We start from the raw sequence: 17,256 nt of genomic DNA, 5'->3' as shown, positions 1-17,256 counted from the left end.
CACAATAAACTGCTTTCAAAATGTATTTTAAAATTAAATTTTATTCATATTAAACTACATATTTTTACAACTTTTTCTATTTTTATATAATTAGTAATGGTTACTCTTATTTTTTCATATGTATATTTTTTGTTTATTTGCGAACAGCTTTAAATTTTTATTTTTTTTTATTTTTCTTAATGCAATTCAATGAAAAAGTCAGACCTACTTTTTGTGGTGCCATCTGTTGGATTAGTTTGACCGACATTTCCCCTCCGGATAGTAAAAATCAGAAAAGTTGGGGTGATGCATGGAGCTGAAGTCGACGGTACTAGACCGTGTTGGCGCGCTTGGTGGACATTTACTGGATCTTCGTACCCATAACATTGTACCACGAAAACGCATTAAGGCTTGGGGGGGCCTGGGATTGACGTGTTTGATCGGTAAAGAATCTTACTATCTTATCTCAGGTATGCAATACGATGGCCGAGGGGCCGAGCCGCCACTCTGGAGTTTCCGATTTTTTCCGACAGTAAACTCGTGGAAGATCCGTGGAGTCCAGTACTATTCGTCCCCGTAATTTTGGTGAATTTGTTCCGCGTGCAATTTTAACTAAACATTTTCAAGCCGTAATTTTGATGTCTAGGTGAAAACCTACGGCGGACGTGTCCGCGTTTAGCGCGACTTTCCCGAGGGAAGTAGTAAATTGCGCACGATGTCACTGGTAGTGTCGAAACCATGCCGCGAAAACGAGCAATCCAAACAGGGCCAGCTAGAAGACTGGAAAATGCCTTTGGCTTTCAACAGGCTGAGACATACAGTTACCATCGAGGGTATTACCAAGCTTCCGCAGACCTGGAGAATGAAAGAAAGGGTGCGTGATTCAAGGGACCTAGAATAATCACAATGAGAAACTGTAATTTAATCGATAGTGAACATGTGACCCTTTCCTTTCCTGGCTTTTTCAGATGAAAACTGTGAGCGTCGCCTTGGTGCTATGTCTAAATGTGGGTGTCGATCCTCCGGACATTGTCAAGACCCAACCCTGTGCTCGACTCGAGTGCTGGATCGGTGAGCTTTTTTCTTTATTTACATAGAGTTGTCAATTGTCATCATTATGTAATTGGAATTCGCTTTTGAGGTTAAGCGACCTCAGCGCTCCCTGCGTTTTTAACTCCGTGTTGTTTTGCGCGTTTTAAGTAGATGAAGGGCAAAAGCTTTCATTTTTTAGCTATCTTCGAGACGTACAAATCTGATTTCCCTGTGTGGCACGTCGAGATCAAAAATAGGATGTTTATGTTGCTATCAAATCACGTTGTAGTTTATGGCAGTCAGAAATGTTATTTTTTATGTTTTATTGTGTCGGCGTTGTGGACCTTTTCTTAAAGGAAGCTTTAACTACGGTTTATATTTAATTCTTGTAGCCATAACGAGTATTTCGAAACCTCTGCTCGCCTCTGTGGTTTAGTTTCCCGAGCTTTGTTAATAGTTTTATTGTTGAAAGAACATGATCATAATTGGTACATAGAGTAAAGTGTGTTTTTGAGTAGATACTCGTCTTTCAACTTGCTAACTGAACTGCTGTTTCCAATGTTGTTCTTTTTTAAGTAAGCTTCAGTTCCGAATTACTTGAACATCATATGAAGGTTTAATTTTTTAATGGTTCATTTAAAGGCTTTTAATATATTTCATTTCGAAAAGTCACCCGTTTTAATTAGTGAATTCTTCAAGATTTAGTTTTTAAAATTGATGATACTCAAAGGTTTCCAATATGAAATCATTTCCTTTTAAACGTTTCAATTTGACATTGCTAAATTTCTAATGTTACAATTTTTGTACATTGTACAGTTAATTTTGAAATGCTTGAGATTTTTCAGTATTTTTATTTTGAATGGTTGAAATAAACAATTGTGTCAATATCAGTGAATTTTTTTTGACTCATTAAAAAAAACCTATCAAAAAAATTTAATATCATTTGATAGGTTATAAAATTATGTTTATAACATTTTCAGATTTACAATCTATCAATTCTTAAACCTAAAAATGGTAACGTTTGACGACCTGATAATTGACTTCTAATTTTATTTCAAAGACTTTTCAATGTATATGTCCCAGTTTCGAGATGGTTTCAATACTGATAAAACTTTTTTATAATTTGAATATGTGATACTCTGCAAGGAAAAGGGCCTCATTTTTTATTGACAGGATTTCCAAGTATTTTGAACAAAAGTCTAACACAATGTTCTACGCAATTATCCAAATGTATGTGTGCGGATGTCAAACTTGTTTGTGGGCCCGACTTCTTGAAGACAGTTTCAGATAAATTGATGATATTTTGATGGCCTATTTTCAACATTAATCTCTCAAAACTAACCAAAAGATCTCTATAAATACACACACACACATATATATATATATATATATATATATATATATTACCCTTTTTAGAAATTTATAATATTTAAAAAATGGGGTTTTAATATTAAAAGTTTTGTTGATTAACAGATATCAAAGCTGATGCAAGAATAGAAAAGATTCCTTGACTTGAGACTAATCGACTGACTTATAATATTAATATATTTTATTGAAAATACGGAAATTATGGTCCTTTACATATGTAATTTGAAAAATCTTTTTAACCGAAAAACTAATTTCATTAATATAATTCGTAGTTCATGCAAGAAAAGAAAATGCCTTTCGATTGACCTATTTGTATTTTTATATTTTCATCATAAGGCGAATCTGGAATTTCTTTAAATCTCCATATTTGGAGACTCCCTGAATCCGAAAAAACAGGCATTACTCTAGTGTATGTCGTTGTCGTCGTCCTCTATATTACTGGATAACTTTTGAGGCTGGCTCTACAATATGTCTTAAGAATTGTATGTACGTCAGCGCACGTTGAAATCAACACGTACATTTGCGTTCTTCTTTGGGGATTTTTTCTTTGCTCTAGGTCTATAGAGGTTTCCAGGTTACCGCTTTGCTCATCCCTTGCTGATACAAACGATACTTATCTGGCAATAGCAATAAGTGTTGGAGCCAATATTAGGTTCCATTGTCCAATTGGTCTTCAATAGGTAGATAGCAGTTTGTGTTATAGATAGAGTTAGTAGTGTCGTAAGCTTGCATTTTATGGCGGGAAGTTCAAGTATTTAAAATTTAACTTTGGTAATAACAGTTTGTGGGGTTCGCAAGCCGTTTAAAGCATGGAGAGTAAGCAAAGCAGTATAAGAAGGCATATAAGCAAAGTAATATTCGAAAGCGTATAGCTCATAGAGATAGATCGCATGTTCTGAGGAATTTTATAATTAATTGTGAAGAGTAGCTGTTTGGGTTAGAAAGAAAAGCTTCCACGCAGAAAGGTGGACATTTCCTGATTTTAATTAAAGATTTTCCCAAAATGTTTCGTTGATCAAGAAAGCGAGGGGAAGACCATACAACGTGCTTGATGGCCTCCGTGCCACGTCCGCACATACATGAAAAGGAGTCTATAAAATTTTTTCTTGCTAGGCTGTCGGCCAATGAATAGTGGTTACTTCTAATACGTGATAGGCTCACTATGTTCTGTCTTTTCAGATTAGATTGAAAAAACCATGGTTTAGGAGTTGCAGAAAAGTAATTGGCGAAGTAATATAGACTTGCATTCCTTTTTTCACTTTCCATCTTTAAATATAGGTTCATACATATAATAAGCTGAGACGAAATTAGTTCATAAAGATTTGTATGTGGGATTCTGTTGTTCATAGTAGAATTATTTTTATATGATAATTTAGCCAGTTTGTCTGTAATTTTATAGATATAGAACGCATTTGATTTGAGGTATTTGAAATTTAGGCAAGCATAAAGGACTCTGCGAGTGTCAGAGCAAATGACGGAAACAACTGATCTTTTAAGATGATCTCAAGAGATTCACAAATCGCAATCGCTTCTGCTGTAAAAATGGATGCTAAATGCGATTTTATGTTTATTAAAGATTTGATTAGAGGGGCATGTTATACCAATTCCAGTGTTCTGAGTTTTAGTTATTTTAGATCGATCCATAAAAAAAGAAAGTCTTTTTTATGACGTATATCCATGAAGTTTCTGAATTCCACATTAGATTTACTTTTTTGTAGGTTTTCTCCAATTGCAAAATCAATATTAGGGTTTTCAAATTGGATGTTATAGTCTAGAATAGTCTAGATTACAAATGTATTTGTTGAGAAAGATAAAAGCATTAAGGAGAGGAAAAGCTTCTCTTAAGTTGAGTATATCTTTTTTCCGAGTGAGTTGATCGAGAGTATATAAAGAATGGAATAAGGGATGATTTTCAATGGAAAATATTTTTAGGATGAATCTTCCATTGAGGAATTTCATTCGAGAAAATAAAATGAGTTATTTTAGTTCTGCAAACATAACATGTATGGGAGTAGAAATTCTATATCCTATTATTAATTTTAAAACTCTATTTTGGAGTTTGCGAATGTTGCCAAAAAATTCATGACAGATTGATAAGGCATGGCAGCCATATTCCGTAGCACTTCTCATCAGGGAATGGTATAGCATTAATAGGGATCTAAAGCTAGAGCTTCACCAAGTTCCTCTAAAAAATTTAATAATATTGATCACTTTCTCTAGTCTTTCAAGAAGGAATTTAAAGTGACGGGCTCAAGTCAGGTATCTGTCAAAAATGATACCTAAGAATTTAGCCTCGAATACTGGATAGATATACTGGTTGTCAAGCGTAATTGGATTTCATTAAGGAGGGATTTATCTTGAAATCCGTATTGGGATGGGGGGAGAATTAAAGAGTTTTCTAACCACCAGTTTAATCTATTAGTTACTAGTCTCTTCATGAGTTTCAATAGACAAGAAGCTAAAGCAATAGGACGGAATTTATTGGATTTCGGATTTGGTACAAGAAAAACTAAGAATTTGTTTCATTGGTCTGGAAATGAACCTTCATCTAAGATTAGATGATACATATCTAGTAAGTGATTAAGGATATTATCTGGTAGATTTTGAATGATTTCGTAATTAATTTTATCCGATCCTGGGGAGGACTTGCTATTAGTGATGGAAATGGCAAGGCGAAACTCTGGGAGATTGAAAGGTTCACTTGGAAAATTAGCAAGAGAAGTCTCAGTAGGCGGTGAATTTGAAAGAGGTGTGATAGGAGGTAAGTGTGTGGGAAGCAAACTAGATTCTCTAAACGTTTCTATAAATGTTTCCATTTTGGTTGTTGTTTCTGTGTTAATTGGAGAGATGATGAAGGAGGGATATTTCAGGAGCCTGGAGCGAAAACCGCGAATTTGATTCCAAATGTCTGAGACGCGAAAAGTGGAAGTTATTGATTCACAAAACGATCTCCAACCTAAGATTTTTTATTTTTTAAAAAGTTTCGAGAGATTCTGCCTCAATTTTTGAAGATCTAAGTAGTTTTCAAAATTACACCTAAGTCTAACTCTGCCTAATTTTGCTCTCCTTAGTCTTTCCAACCTTCAACATTCCTCATTCCACCATGGCGCGGAGCATGGCTAATCACGTTTAGGAATATTGTGGATTTTTGGACCTGCTGTGTGAAGAGCTTTATCTATTAAATAATCCATAGTATGTTTGAAGAGTTAACGCAGGATTATTATTACTATTATTTTTATCAAAAACAAATTGAGACTTTTTAAGATTTTCCTGACAAATATACCAAGAAAATTTTTTTTTTAGAAAAGAATTCGTGATATGAACAAGAGATACCAATAGTTGTAGAAATAGGGAAGTGATCACTACCCGTTTTATCATTTTCAACTTTCCATGAACACAAGGGAGAAAGATTACCAGAAACCAAGAAGAGATCGATTGCAGATTTAGATTGATCGGGACGCGTCAAGCGTGTAGAGGAGAGCCATAATTTAAAATAAGAATGTTGGCAGTTTGAATCGAACTATACAATTTATTTCCAGTTGGACAAGTTTTATTGCATCCCCAGGACTGATGATGACAGTTAAAATCAACACCCATGAATATAGATGAAAAGTCATTCGAAAAGAAGTCAAAGAAGGAACTCCAATTAATGGCATTAACAAGAGTTCTAGGGTTTCTATAAATATTTATTATCAATATTTCACCCCAATTTGAGGGGATAGAAATAGCAAGAGTGTCTAGCTGATTTGAAATCTCCAGTATTTTAACTTCAGAAAAAACAATATCACTTGTGACAGCAATAACTAGACCACCGCCAACACCGGTGGCGCAGTCCTTCCTTATGATATTAAACTTCTTCAGAAAGATTCGATTTTTATCTTTTAGCCATGTTTCATTTAGTAAGACAATGTCGTAATTGTGACTGATTCTTTTTAAGGATCCCTTTTGTTATTTATTCGGCGATAGTTCCATTGCCTAATTCTTAGTTTTTCCAAGATTTTCCAAGATTCAATAGAAGTGTTAAAGGATTCGAGGCAGTGGGATTCGGATGCATGTTATTTAGCTGTGAATAATTTGATTGATTCAAAAACCCACCACTAAGGGGCCAAACGTTGGATTACCATCATGAGGGACAAAATCATATGTTTAAGTTCATTTTCATTAATTTGATTTTCTATAGAAGATGGTAAAAGGGATGAGGGAGAGGAAGGTTGAGAAGGATGGGATGTTGTGTTTCTTGAATTATTTTGAAGGCAGACACCATTACCAAAAGGACTAGCTGAACGACAGTAGAGATGAGAGAACGATTGAGAATTAGTATGGGTTTGAGGTTTCCTGTAAGACATAGAGTTAGGAAGAGGGGTTGAGGTTCCAGGATGGGAGGGGGGCCTGTTAACAGCTTGACTGGATTTTTGTGAGTATTCTGAACCGGAAAGAATAGGGTCAGAATTCGTATCACCCAACGAGGGGAAGTTTGCAAAGTTAAGAGGGATCAGAAGTTTTTAGGTTAGATGCAATGACAGAGTCAATGTTTCGTAGCCCTTGGGGGAAGCTTTTTCCTTTTTACATAGATAAGCCGCACTCTTAACGCTTAAATCAAATTGAGCTGAGCTTCGGCGTATTTCTTTTTCCTCTAGTTACAATTGGCATTGTTTATGAACAGCCAAGTATGGGCCTTTGAAATTTACAAAAAGAGGAGAAATCGGTCTATTAGGACAATCCTGGTTTTGATGTGGTTTCTCACCACAAAATATACATCTAGGATTTTGGCTCGGTACATTGTGTAATAGAATCGGATATCTTTTGGAAAAGCTTGTCCAGCAAACGTGATCAGAACTGTTTTCAAGGGCACCAGATGACCTTTCTCATCCTTCTTAGAACGACGAGATACTTCGAGAATTGGGATGGAAGATATGGCATTAGTTTTAATCTCCATTGAGAGATCTGTAGGAATACCTTTGATGATACCAATGCGGGAGACTCGGTAATCCGAGATGAAAGCGTTTAATTCAGGACAGATTGAGTTAAGGTTTTCAATAATGCGATTAGCTCCTTCGCCAGAATTACACAGAATAGTGAATCGACTTTTCCCTTTCTTTTAATGTCATCCGCCACTTTTTAAAGGACTGATGAAGTATTTTCCCTACATTTCAAGGATCCATGGGGTTGTCATCACCGGTGTCTACTTCGACGGAGTAAGTTCGACCTTTGTTAGATCTGGAGTGCCGGTTTCGGAGTCTAGGGGTTCTAATGGGATTAGCAGTTTTATTCGATTCTGTGTGTCTAGTTTTTAAGTTAATAGAGCCATTGTGGTCAGACTGCTTCCTTCTTCCCCTGGAAATTCTGCTTTCGAGAGGGACATGATTTGTGAAAGGGGCATGAACCTCGCCTTCCCTATCATTCCAACTCATTCCTCAAACTGTCAAGGCTTCTGTGAAGTAACTCTCGATTCAAATTACCCTCGCCATCACCATCGATAGAAACGTCACTCACTTAGTTTACGGGGGGGGGGGGGCTTACATGCTCCTAAAACCCCGCAGGCCACAGGGGCCGGCACACCAGCGAAAATCCACCTACACTTTTCGAGAAAAATAGAGGCACTGGTGTAAAAAAACTAAACTTTAAATATAATAGGCCTCTTTCCTTCAGAAATCGACCAGAAAAATGACCAAATGTCAACAAATCACACTCCAATTTATATATTAAAGAGAGCCACAAAGAACATGACCAGTCAAGACGGCCGCCATCCTCCTGTCTACATGTGCGTTGTTGCCCATTGCTACCCAACTGCCTTGTGTTTTTCATTGATTCACATTTCAGTGTTCCTGTAAACATTGAACTACCATCAATTATCAGAACACTGGAATGTGTACCAATGAAAAATGCGCGACAGTTAGTCGCAATGGGCAAGGCGGCTATGACTGTTTACGTTTTGATTCCTCCGATTTAGTAACAATGCTATTTGTAATAAACCACAAACACTTACTAAATCAGGGTTATGGTTTACGTACAATTTTTATGACACATTGCGGAGCTAGCCTGAAAAACTAATCGTATCGAATTGCGCTTTGGTAACCGTGTTTAGGGACCATAAAGGAAACGCCGTGTTTGTTAACCAGCCTTTTTTAATCAACGGGTATGGTTTTATCTACAAAAAAATACTATGATATAAGAAATTTGTTATAAATCATTTTTTGACATGACGCGTTGTTTTTGTTTTGACCATAAAAAATAACGTTAAAAAATATGGATAAACGAATCCAGATACAATAAAATATTAAATTGACAAAATTGTTCGCCTACATTATATCTACAATTTTTCTTTCAACCATTTTCTGTTAGGACATGTAGTTTTGGTTTCAATCGTGAAAAATAACATTAAAAATAAACAAATTAAATTTCTGGATAACCGATATCAGATATAATAATTGTTTAATGGCAAAATTATTCGTCTAAATAATTTCTATGCAAATTTCCTTTAAACCATTTTTTGATAGGACGTGTAGTTTTGGTTTTAATTGTGAAAGATAATATTAAAAATAAACAATTTAATACAACAGTACTGATCTCATATTTTGGATCGCGTCTTCGAGACGCATCGATTAACCTATTGGTGGTCCTTTATTACCTTATAGACCGATTTATGAACATTAAATATTTAAAACAATAGTTTACTCTGTTCATATGAGAAGTTCATTTTTGTTATTGGGTATACAATACCCCCCCCCCCCCGCGCTTCAAGTCTATTTCGAATTTTTTTTTTTCTTTCTGCCCTACTATTGCTGTACTTTTGAAGAAAAGCAGTATCTACGTTTTGCTGTGAAGGTCACCTGCGCGTTGCGGTTTATTGGTAAACAGGTCTTATAATTTAGTATGAAAAATTTTAAGGATCTCTAAGTCATTGCAGTGTAAATTGGAACAATTTTCCAACATGCTATATTTTCCCCACGCTTATGCGTATGTTAAATTTAAAGGTGAAACCATTGGTAACTGTAATTGGTCAATTATGAAATCCCTTTTTATTGGAGCTCCTTCGGCTTTAAAGAATACATTCTTATCACTTCACTGGTGCTCGATTAAAGTGCGTCAAAAATTCCAAATTTACACTATCATGTTGAACTCGGGGCATGTTTCCCATATATTAAATGCATGTTTTATTCATTTCTATACCTCGGACCGAAACTGCTTGTGAAAATATTACAAAATAAAGTACTGTTCTTCATCATTATTTTATTTCAATTTTCCTAGGAAAATTCTTTTTACCTTCTGTGTGTATACTTTAGCTTTTTAATTTAATAATATTTTGTCATAAGGTCTGCATTTTTCATGTTTTTGCATAGCAATGCTATGCTACGCATTTGACTCGAGGACCTTCAGTTTTTGTCTTTGTAATATACGCGAAAAAAACATCTCGATGCAACATTTTTCGTCGCATTAAAACACACCTCCATTCAAAAAATGAAATCCGTAGACCGAATAGTTTTTCCGCTAGGAGTATCAACAGTTTCATTTTGACTCAAAAGGGCTAAATTTTTCATTATTTTAATATGAACGCTATGCTGAATGTTAAACTCAGGGTTCTCAGTATTTTTTCTCGCATTAGACACTTGAAACACGTTTATGAAAAAAAATTAATTCAGTATTTTATATTTTTTGCGCTAGCAGTGAAAATTGGGTTAATTTTGAGTAAATAGGGTTAAATTTGTATGTATTTTAATAGCAACTCTATGATAAGCATATTCCTCAGCGTTCTCAGTATTTTTCCTCGCATTAGGCACGCAAAAAAACATCCCCATGCAAAAAATGAAGTCAGAAGACCTAATATCTTTGCTAATAGTTTTTGCGCTAGACGTTGGTAACGACGAACAGTCATTTTACCGACTGCATAAGGGTTTTCTACGACTTTTCGCTTGGAGTTTCCACTTTGTAACTTGCTTTTGAATACCTATAATTTGTAGATCTTTTTAAGATGAATAATTTTTCTTGTTGACATTTTTTTGTATCTCTTACAGTTTTTTTTTAAATATAATTTTTTTGTAAATGAAATTTTTCACGATTAAAACAAAAACCTTGCGTGTGATAAAAATAAAATTGAATATAATTTATAAAGCAGTTTGAGACAAACAATTATTATTATTTTTTTAACATTTTGTTATGTATCTCGTTTTGTGTGGCTCAAAATTTCAATTTTTGATTTTTTATCAGAATTTTTTATGGGTAAAACTACAACCGTTGGTCGAAGAAGGCTGGTCAAACGAACTTCACGTTTCTTTTTGGGCCCCGAAAAAGTCTGCCAAAGCACAATCCAATCTCATAATTCTTTCGTTGGTTATCGTTCCTACATACTACAAGCAGACATAAACCCTCTTAAAAATCTTTTTTCTCACCCAGAGTGTCTCAAAATGTGGAGATTTGATGAATGAGTAAGTAATAAATCAGTGAATAATATGGATTTCTTTTAAAAATAAATTTGATATGCAGCTCGGATAGTAGGGACAATCAGAGCGCAAGACTTCAAGTCTGTGCTCTCCAGACTTCCCACCTGGCAAAACCGTAACTTCTCATTATTATGAGAATGTAAAAAAAAAAACAATGTTCATAAAATGTAGAAAATGATTATATTATCCGTATTAATTAAAATAATAATTACGTATTACTATAGATCCACTGTCTATGAGTCCTCAAAAAGCTTTGGAAATGATCGGTTCGAATTTACAAAAGCAGTACGAACGATGGCAGCCTCGTGCAAGATACAAACAAAGTCTTGACCCGACTGTAGAAGAGGTCAAGAAATTATGCACCTCTTTACGTCGAAACGCAAAAGAGGAGAGAGTTCTTTTTCATTACAACGGCCATGGAGTTCCAAAACCTACTAGTAATGGCGAAATTTGGGTATTTAACAGGGTTAGTAACAACTATTGTTCATTATCTCAAATTAATTATCCTTAAATATGCACATATTTAAACGAAAATAATATTTTTACTGATTTTCATTTTAGACATATACTCAATACATTCCACTGTCAGTATACGATCTACAAACATGGATGGGAGCCCCAAGCATTTATGTTTACGATTGCTCAAACGCAGGAATCATAGTTGAGTCTTTCAAACAGTTCGCTGATCAACATGAAAAAGAATTTGAGGTACATTTTCGCTTAGAAAAAGGCAAAACAGGCTTCTTATTTCTCCAGATAGAATCCGTCCATAGATCACGTGATTCTGTAGAGGAGGGGGGTAGAAGAAGATTCCTGAGGATCTCTTAGGCACGGTGATCTTGAAGCAAGGAAAAGTGGACCCAAAATGGATCAAAAATCGACTAATGCAGAAAGTTTCTATATCATTTTGAGATGAAAATAATGTAAAATTAAAAATTCCAGCTGATCGGTTTCGCAAGTTATGGATGTTTTTTTATTTATACTATGCACCAGCGTGAAAAGTACGCACATGCAATCGGCCTCTTGATTCCAATGTGAATAAATTGAGTATGTAATTATGATTTATTGTTGGAAATCTTGGTTCTTGCAACATATCTTAAAACATTTCAGCTAATTTTTATAAAATTATTGTTTTATAAATTATATTTATAATGTATACCCTTATAATAGCAGTTTCGGGGGTAGCCTCGCACTTGCCTTGCGTGTAAATCGGTGCTCCGAAACGTAACCAGTCAAACTCGTATGAAGCATTTCTGTTGGATTTTTCTCCATTGTAATTTTTTTTTTTATTTTTGTCCATTCCGTTCTCTAACACAGGGGTCTTCAGCGAGGGGAAATTTGGTCCCGAATACTCATTTGCAAGATGTCTCGTTTCCACCACTTCGCCACCTCAATCAGCACGGAAAAATTCCGTCGCTTACAGCTGAGTAGAGGTTCGTTGTGGTGGGAACGAGACATGTGGTAAATGAGTATTTGCGGCCCAATTTCCCCTCGCTGAAGAGCCCTGTCTAATACATACAATAATTTAAATTCGAAGAAAAGCTTATTTAATGTCATCAATGCATATAATTTTAAGAGAAAACTCTAAATTTGGTTTCGAACATCAAATGGTATTCAAGTAGTTTATATCTACTCAAAATTGAGAAAGCCTGAGTTAAAAGTGAAGACAGATTTTTTTACAAAAGACTTGATTCTTTAACTAAAAAAATGCATTTAACACAACCACGGGTACCTGTCCGCTTTTATCGCTCCGCTACAATCTTGTTTTGAAAGTTGTACCTTTAAAACTAAAAATCCTTCCATTTTTAATCAGATACTTTATTTTTGAGGTATGTTGCAAAATAGGAAATATTGGAAAAGTGGCATTATTCAGAGAGCCGGTAAATCAAAATATCAATAAATTTTCGAAAAGCAGCAAGATTTTCAAAAATAAGTCATACATACATACTCAATTTCTTCATATTGGAATCAAGGGGCCAATTGCATGTGTGTACTGAAGTGTTCAACTCTGCCTCTCTTCAGAATGCATAGTATAAATACAAAGTGTCCATGACTTACGAAACCGATCAGCTAGGATTTTCAATTTCACATTTTTTAAATCTCCAAATGATATAGAAACTTTCTGCGTTAGCCGATTTTGGATCCATTGTTGATCCACTTTTCCTTGCTTCAGGACCACCGTGTGGGGAGAAATGAGGGGGTGTCGGGTTAAGTAAAAACCACATGGCCAATACACATGGGGGAGGGGGTATCGCTAAAAAGCAACCACGTGATGTATGGATGCTCCCATATTTAGAATAAGAACGTTTTATTCTTGTGGCTACCCATTTATAAACAATACGTTTAATGCAGATGGAAAAACAGGCTGTACAGCATAATCGTGGTACAAGTACACCCAACGTCACAGCTCCTGTTTACAAAAACTGCATACAGTTAGCTGCTTGTGCAGCTAACCAAATTTTACCTATGAATCCTGACTTACCAGCAGATATATTTACTGCTTGCCTTACCACGCCAATCAAGATCGCATTGCGTTGGTAATGAGACAGAATAGAGACAAGTTTAGTATTTTTTTTTCTTATTTACAAAATATTATTTTCAATTTTTGTATATATTTGTAGGTTTGTGACGCAAAATACTTCGAAACTAGTACCGAAAATTTCTCTGGATCTTATCGAGAAGTAAGTCTAGTAAATTTGATTTATTTTCACAAAAGTATCGAATCTTTCTAGATTTTCAATTGATTTATTTTTGGTGTTGCCTCTAAAGCTAAAATAAAATTTTTAATATTTGCTTTAGAATTCCTGGCCAACTCACCGATAGAAGAACGATGCTTGGTGAATTGAACTGGATTTTCACAGCTATTACAGATACAATAGCTTGGAATACTTTGCCACGAGGTAATTTTAATGAACTTTTATTTTTAACAAACACAACTGATAAATGTATAAAGTGGAACAATATTAAGTCAAAATAATTCGTTTTCAGAATTATTCCAGAGGTTGTTTAGGCAAGATTTATTAGTCGCTAGCTTATTTAGGAATTTTCTATTAGCGGAAAGAATTTTGCGGTCATATGATTGCACTCCAGTCTCTTGTCCGAAATTGCCTCCCACCTTCCAGGTAATGATTTGGAAAATAATTATGATTTTAGATTATTCATAATTACATGTTATAATTTGAATGATCATTTTGCAGCACCCTATGTGGCAAGCATGGGACTTAGCACTTGACCTCTGCTTGACACAGCTTCCTGCAATTCTACAGTCGGAAGAGTCATTTGTGCACTCTCCCTTTTTTGAAGAGCAGCTAACTGCGTTTCAAGTATGGCTTACTTTGGGATCCAAACATCGAAATCCACCTGAGCAACTTCCAATAGTGTTACAAGTTCTGCTTAGTCAAGTTCATAGACTTCGAGCTCTTGAATTACTAGGAAGGTTTCTCGACCTTGGCCCCTGGGCTGTTAATCTCGCCTTAAGTGTCGGCATATTTCCTTATGTGCTGAAACTATTGCAGAGTAATGCCCGGGAGCTGAGACCCCTTTTAGTATTTATATGGGCGAAAATACTTGCCGTTGACAATGTGAGTGTTTAAAAATGTCTGCAAAAGATAGTGTTAGAATTTAGTGTTTTTGCTAGCAAATCTCAATTTTGCTTAACCTAATTGAAAAAATATTGAAAATGCAATACTAACTTGTACCATTTTAAACCGACGATGCTAACTTTTTTCCAGTTGCAAAGAATGGAACCTTATTTAAAAGGTTATGTTCTGAAGACCTTAACGAACAGAGATATTAATACAAAACTTGGAAAAACTTCAAGTTAAAATAGATAAGAGTCTTAGGTTTACCTTAAAAATAATAATTTCTATTCGGCTGAATGACATTTTAATAGGAGTGAATAAAAGATATTAGGCTGTATCAAGTTCTCAGAAAAAATAATATATTACAAAACCGAGTTTACCAAAGAATGTATCTAAAAGTAGATAATTTTATAAGAGAACCCTAAGCATACTATAAAAGCAATTTCTTCTAATTAAAATGGGCTATTTAACAGTAATTGCTTCGATTTTTGTGCCTTTGCTACCGTTATAGGCAAAAGTTGCAGTTTCCATTTTTCATTTAATTCTAGTGGCCCATAGCTGATTGTATTCCAAGAAAGATTCTTTTTCTTTATTATTTTTATTAAAATTATTTTATTCGGGAATATAAATATAAATTATAAGGATTTCAGTTTGTAGTTACGAAGCCCTAAACAGTAATAACATAGGTTTAGATTATTATCTCAATCTTATAATTATTGTTTTTCCATATTAGACTTACCGCAAGCGATATTTTATTAATCTTCAACTATTATTCTATTGAATCATTCTAGAGTTTTGCAGCAAGATTATGTGAGATTCGTTGATATCTAAGCTGAGATTTGTGAATTCGTACAAGATTGATGACAGTCATGCCATCCAATCAGCATTGTTAGAACAAACTATTCATTAAAACATTACATTAAAAATAGGATACAAGATGTCGAAAATATTTTACCAAAGTTTACAAAATTATAATTTCATACACTAATTGCTCCAAAAATTGGCAACTTGTTACCTTAAGGAAAATAAACCACACGCGCGCGCTTATGTCGTAGCCCAATAGTCGACTAACTGGCCAGTCAGATAACCGACACTGAATAGCCGACTGTATACCTGCACCTGCTCAAATTTGTCTAGTGGATGGATAAAGACAGCCAACAAGCGGTCAGTCGGCTATTCAGCTAGATTGTTTCATCCCAGTAGATGACTATGCGTACGGTTTATCATATATTTTAAGGATGAGATTTTTCATTTGTTTTTCATGAAAATATTCTTGATAAAAAATAATGAAAAGGTTTCCTATTAGAAATTTTAAACTATTTACAATTTAAATTATGCAGTTATCTGATACGAAGTGCGTTAGTATGAAAATCCTAAATAAAAAATTATGCGATTCTTAAATTAGGCAAGGAAAAATACAAAAGAATATTGTGTCTTTTTCAGTGCTTTTTCTTATTGAAGATAATTAGAAATAAAATTACAATTTTTAAAAACATCACAGAAAAAGTTTTAAAAAAAGTAATTGTTTTTTGTAATATTTCGTTTCATTTATGTTCATTTATTATAATAAAGTATACAATTGTGACAATGTAAATTGAACAATAAACTAGCTTAAAAAAGGCGATTTCAGGTAAAAACTAAATAATTATAATTAAGAAAACGATACAAAATATGTGATAAAATTGTTTATTTTATACTGAATATTGCTCAATAGGCCTAGGATATGACTGTCTTTTGTAAGCAATTAAGCATTAAGCGAATAAGAAAACCTTCAATAGTCACGGTAGGGCTTCAGCTTTCCTCTCATGACTGACGGCTATGGAGAAGAATGGAGAGTATATTAAAGATTTTGAAACGCTTGTCGCTTCCCGAGGATCGTCAATGCGCCCCTGCCGCCACAGCATGGGGGACGGTGGCGATGGTGAGCTGCGAGATGGTTAGGCAGATCTCACTAATCAAACAGCTGGCCAGCAAGAACATCTGTAACAAACAGTAAGCAGTGGAACATCAACTCTGCCTGCTGAGGATGCTTTGGCTAGCGTTAGCTTTTGCAGCCAACCCCCTCGACAGAAATACCGTGGGAGAGCAACAATTGGGATACCACAATGCAATTATCATATAAGTCGCCAGAATGGTAAACCCAACCCTTAATTATTTATAGAAGACAGTCATATCCCAGGCCTATTGAGCAATAGTTAGTATAAAATTCACAGTTTTATCACGTATTTTGTATCGTTTTCTTAATTATTATTATCCAGTTTTTACCTGAAATAGCTTTTTTTGAAGCTATTTTATTGTTTAATTCACGTTGTCACAATTGTATTCTTTATTACGATAAGGGAACATAAATAAAATGAAAGATTAAAGAAACAATTACTTTTTAAAAAACTTTTTCTGTGATGTTTCTAAGGATTGTAATTTTATAATTTTATAATATTCTTTTGTATATTTCATTGCCTATTTTAAAAATCGGATAATTTATTTTTTTAGATTTCCATACTAAAGCACTTCGTGTCACATAATTCCATAATTTAAATTGTAAATAGCTTAACATTTCTAATCGGAATTCTTCATATTACTTTTTACTCGGAATATTTCCATGAAAAACTAATGAAAAATCTCGATCCTCAAAATATGTGATAAACCGTATGCATAGATGTCTACTAGGTTGAAACGCTCTAGTCGAATAGCTGACTGGTCCCTTGTTGGCTGCCTTCATCCGTCCACTAAAAGAACTTGAAAAGCTGCTGGTATACAGTCGGCTATTCAGCGTCGATTAGTTGACTGGCCAGTTAGTCGGCTAATCGACTGGCTCGGCTATTAGGATACGACATACATACACACCCACCCACACACGT

At 34.7% G+C, this 17,256-nt stretch overlaps 1 protein-coding gene across 4 annotated transcripts in view; it reads left to right on the top strand.

Annotated features, from left to right (window-relative positions):
• The first annotated feature begins 282 nt into the window (after positions 1–282).
• Positions 283–17,256, top strand: part of LOC117171163 (regulatory-associated protein of mTOR) — a 147,485-nt gene continuing 130,511 nt past the window's right edge. For 3 of the 4 annotated variants that reach the window (XM_033358222.1, XM_033358220.1, XM_033358219.1), the window contains exons 1-9: positions 286–853; positions 948–1,050; positions 11,042–11,283; positions 11,379–11,525; positions 13,170–13,354; positions 13,439–13,498; positions 13,617–13,717; positions 13,806–13,939; positions 14,015–14,398. In XM_033358222.1, the coding sequence (XP_033214113.1) occupies positions 695–853; positions 948–1,050; positions 11,042–11,283; positions 11,379–11,525; positions 13,170–13,354; positions 13,439–13,498; positions 13,617–13,717; positions 13,806–13,939; positions 14,015–14,398 (1,515 nt within the window). In that variant the 5' untranslated portion in view covers positions 286–694. Of the gene's footprint in view, positions 854–947; positions 1,051–11,041; positions 11,284–11,378; positions 11,526–13,169; positions 13,355–13,438; positions 13,499–13,616; positions 13,718–13,805; positions 13,940–14,014; positions 14,399–17,256 lie in introns of all 4 variants that reach the window. The other variant, XM_033358223.1, reaches the window with a different exon arrangement.

Source organism: Belonocnema kinseyi, chromosome 4 (assembly GCF_010883055.1).
Source record: "Belonocnema kinseyi isolate 2016_QV_RU_SX_M_011 chromosome 4, B_treatae_v1, whole genome shotgun sequence".
In the NCBI taxonomy this organism is placed as follows: Eukaryota; Metazoa; Arthropoda; class Insecta; order Hymenoptera; family Cynipidae; genus Belonocnema; species Belonocnema kinseyi.
This window is presented reverse-complemented; position numbering and strand designations above follow the sequence as displayed.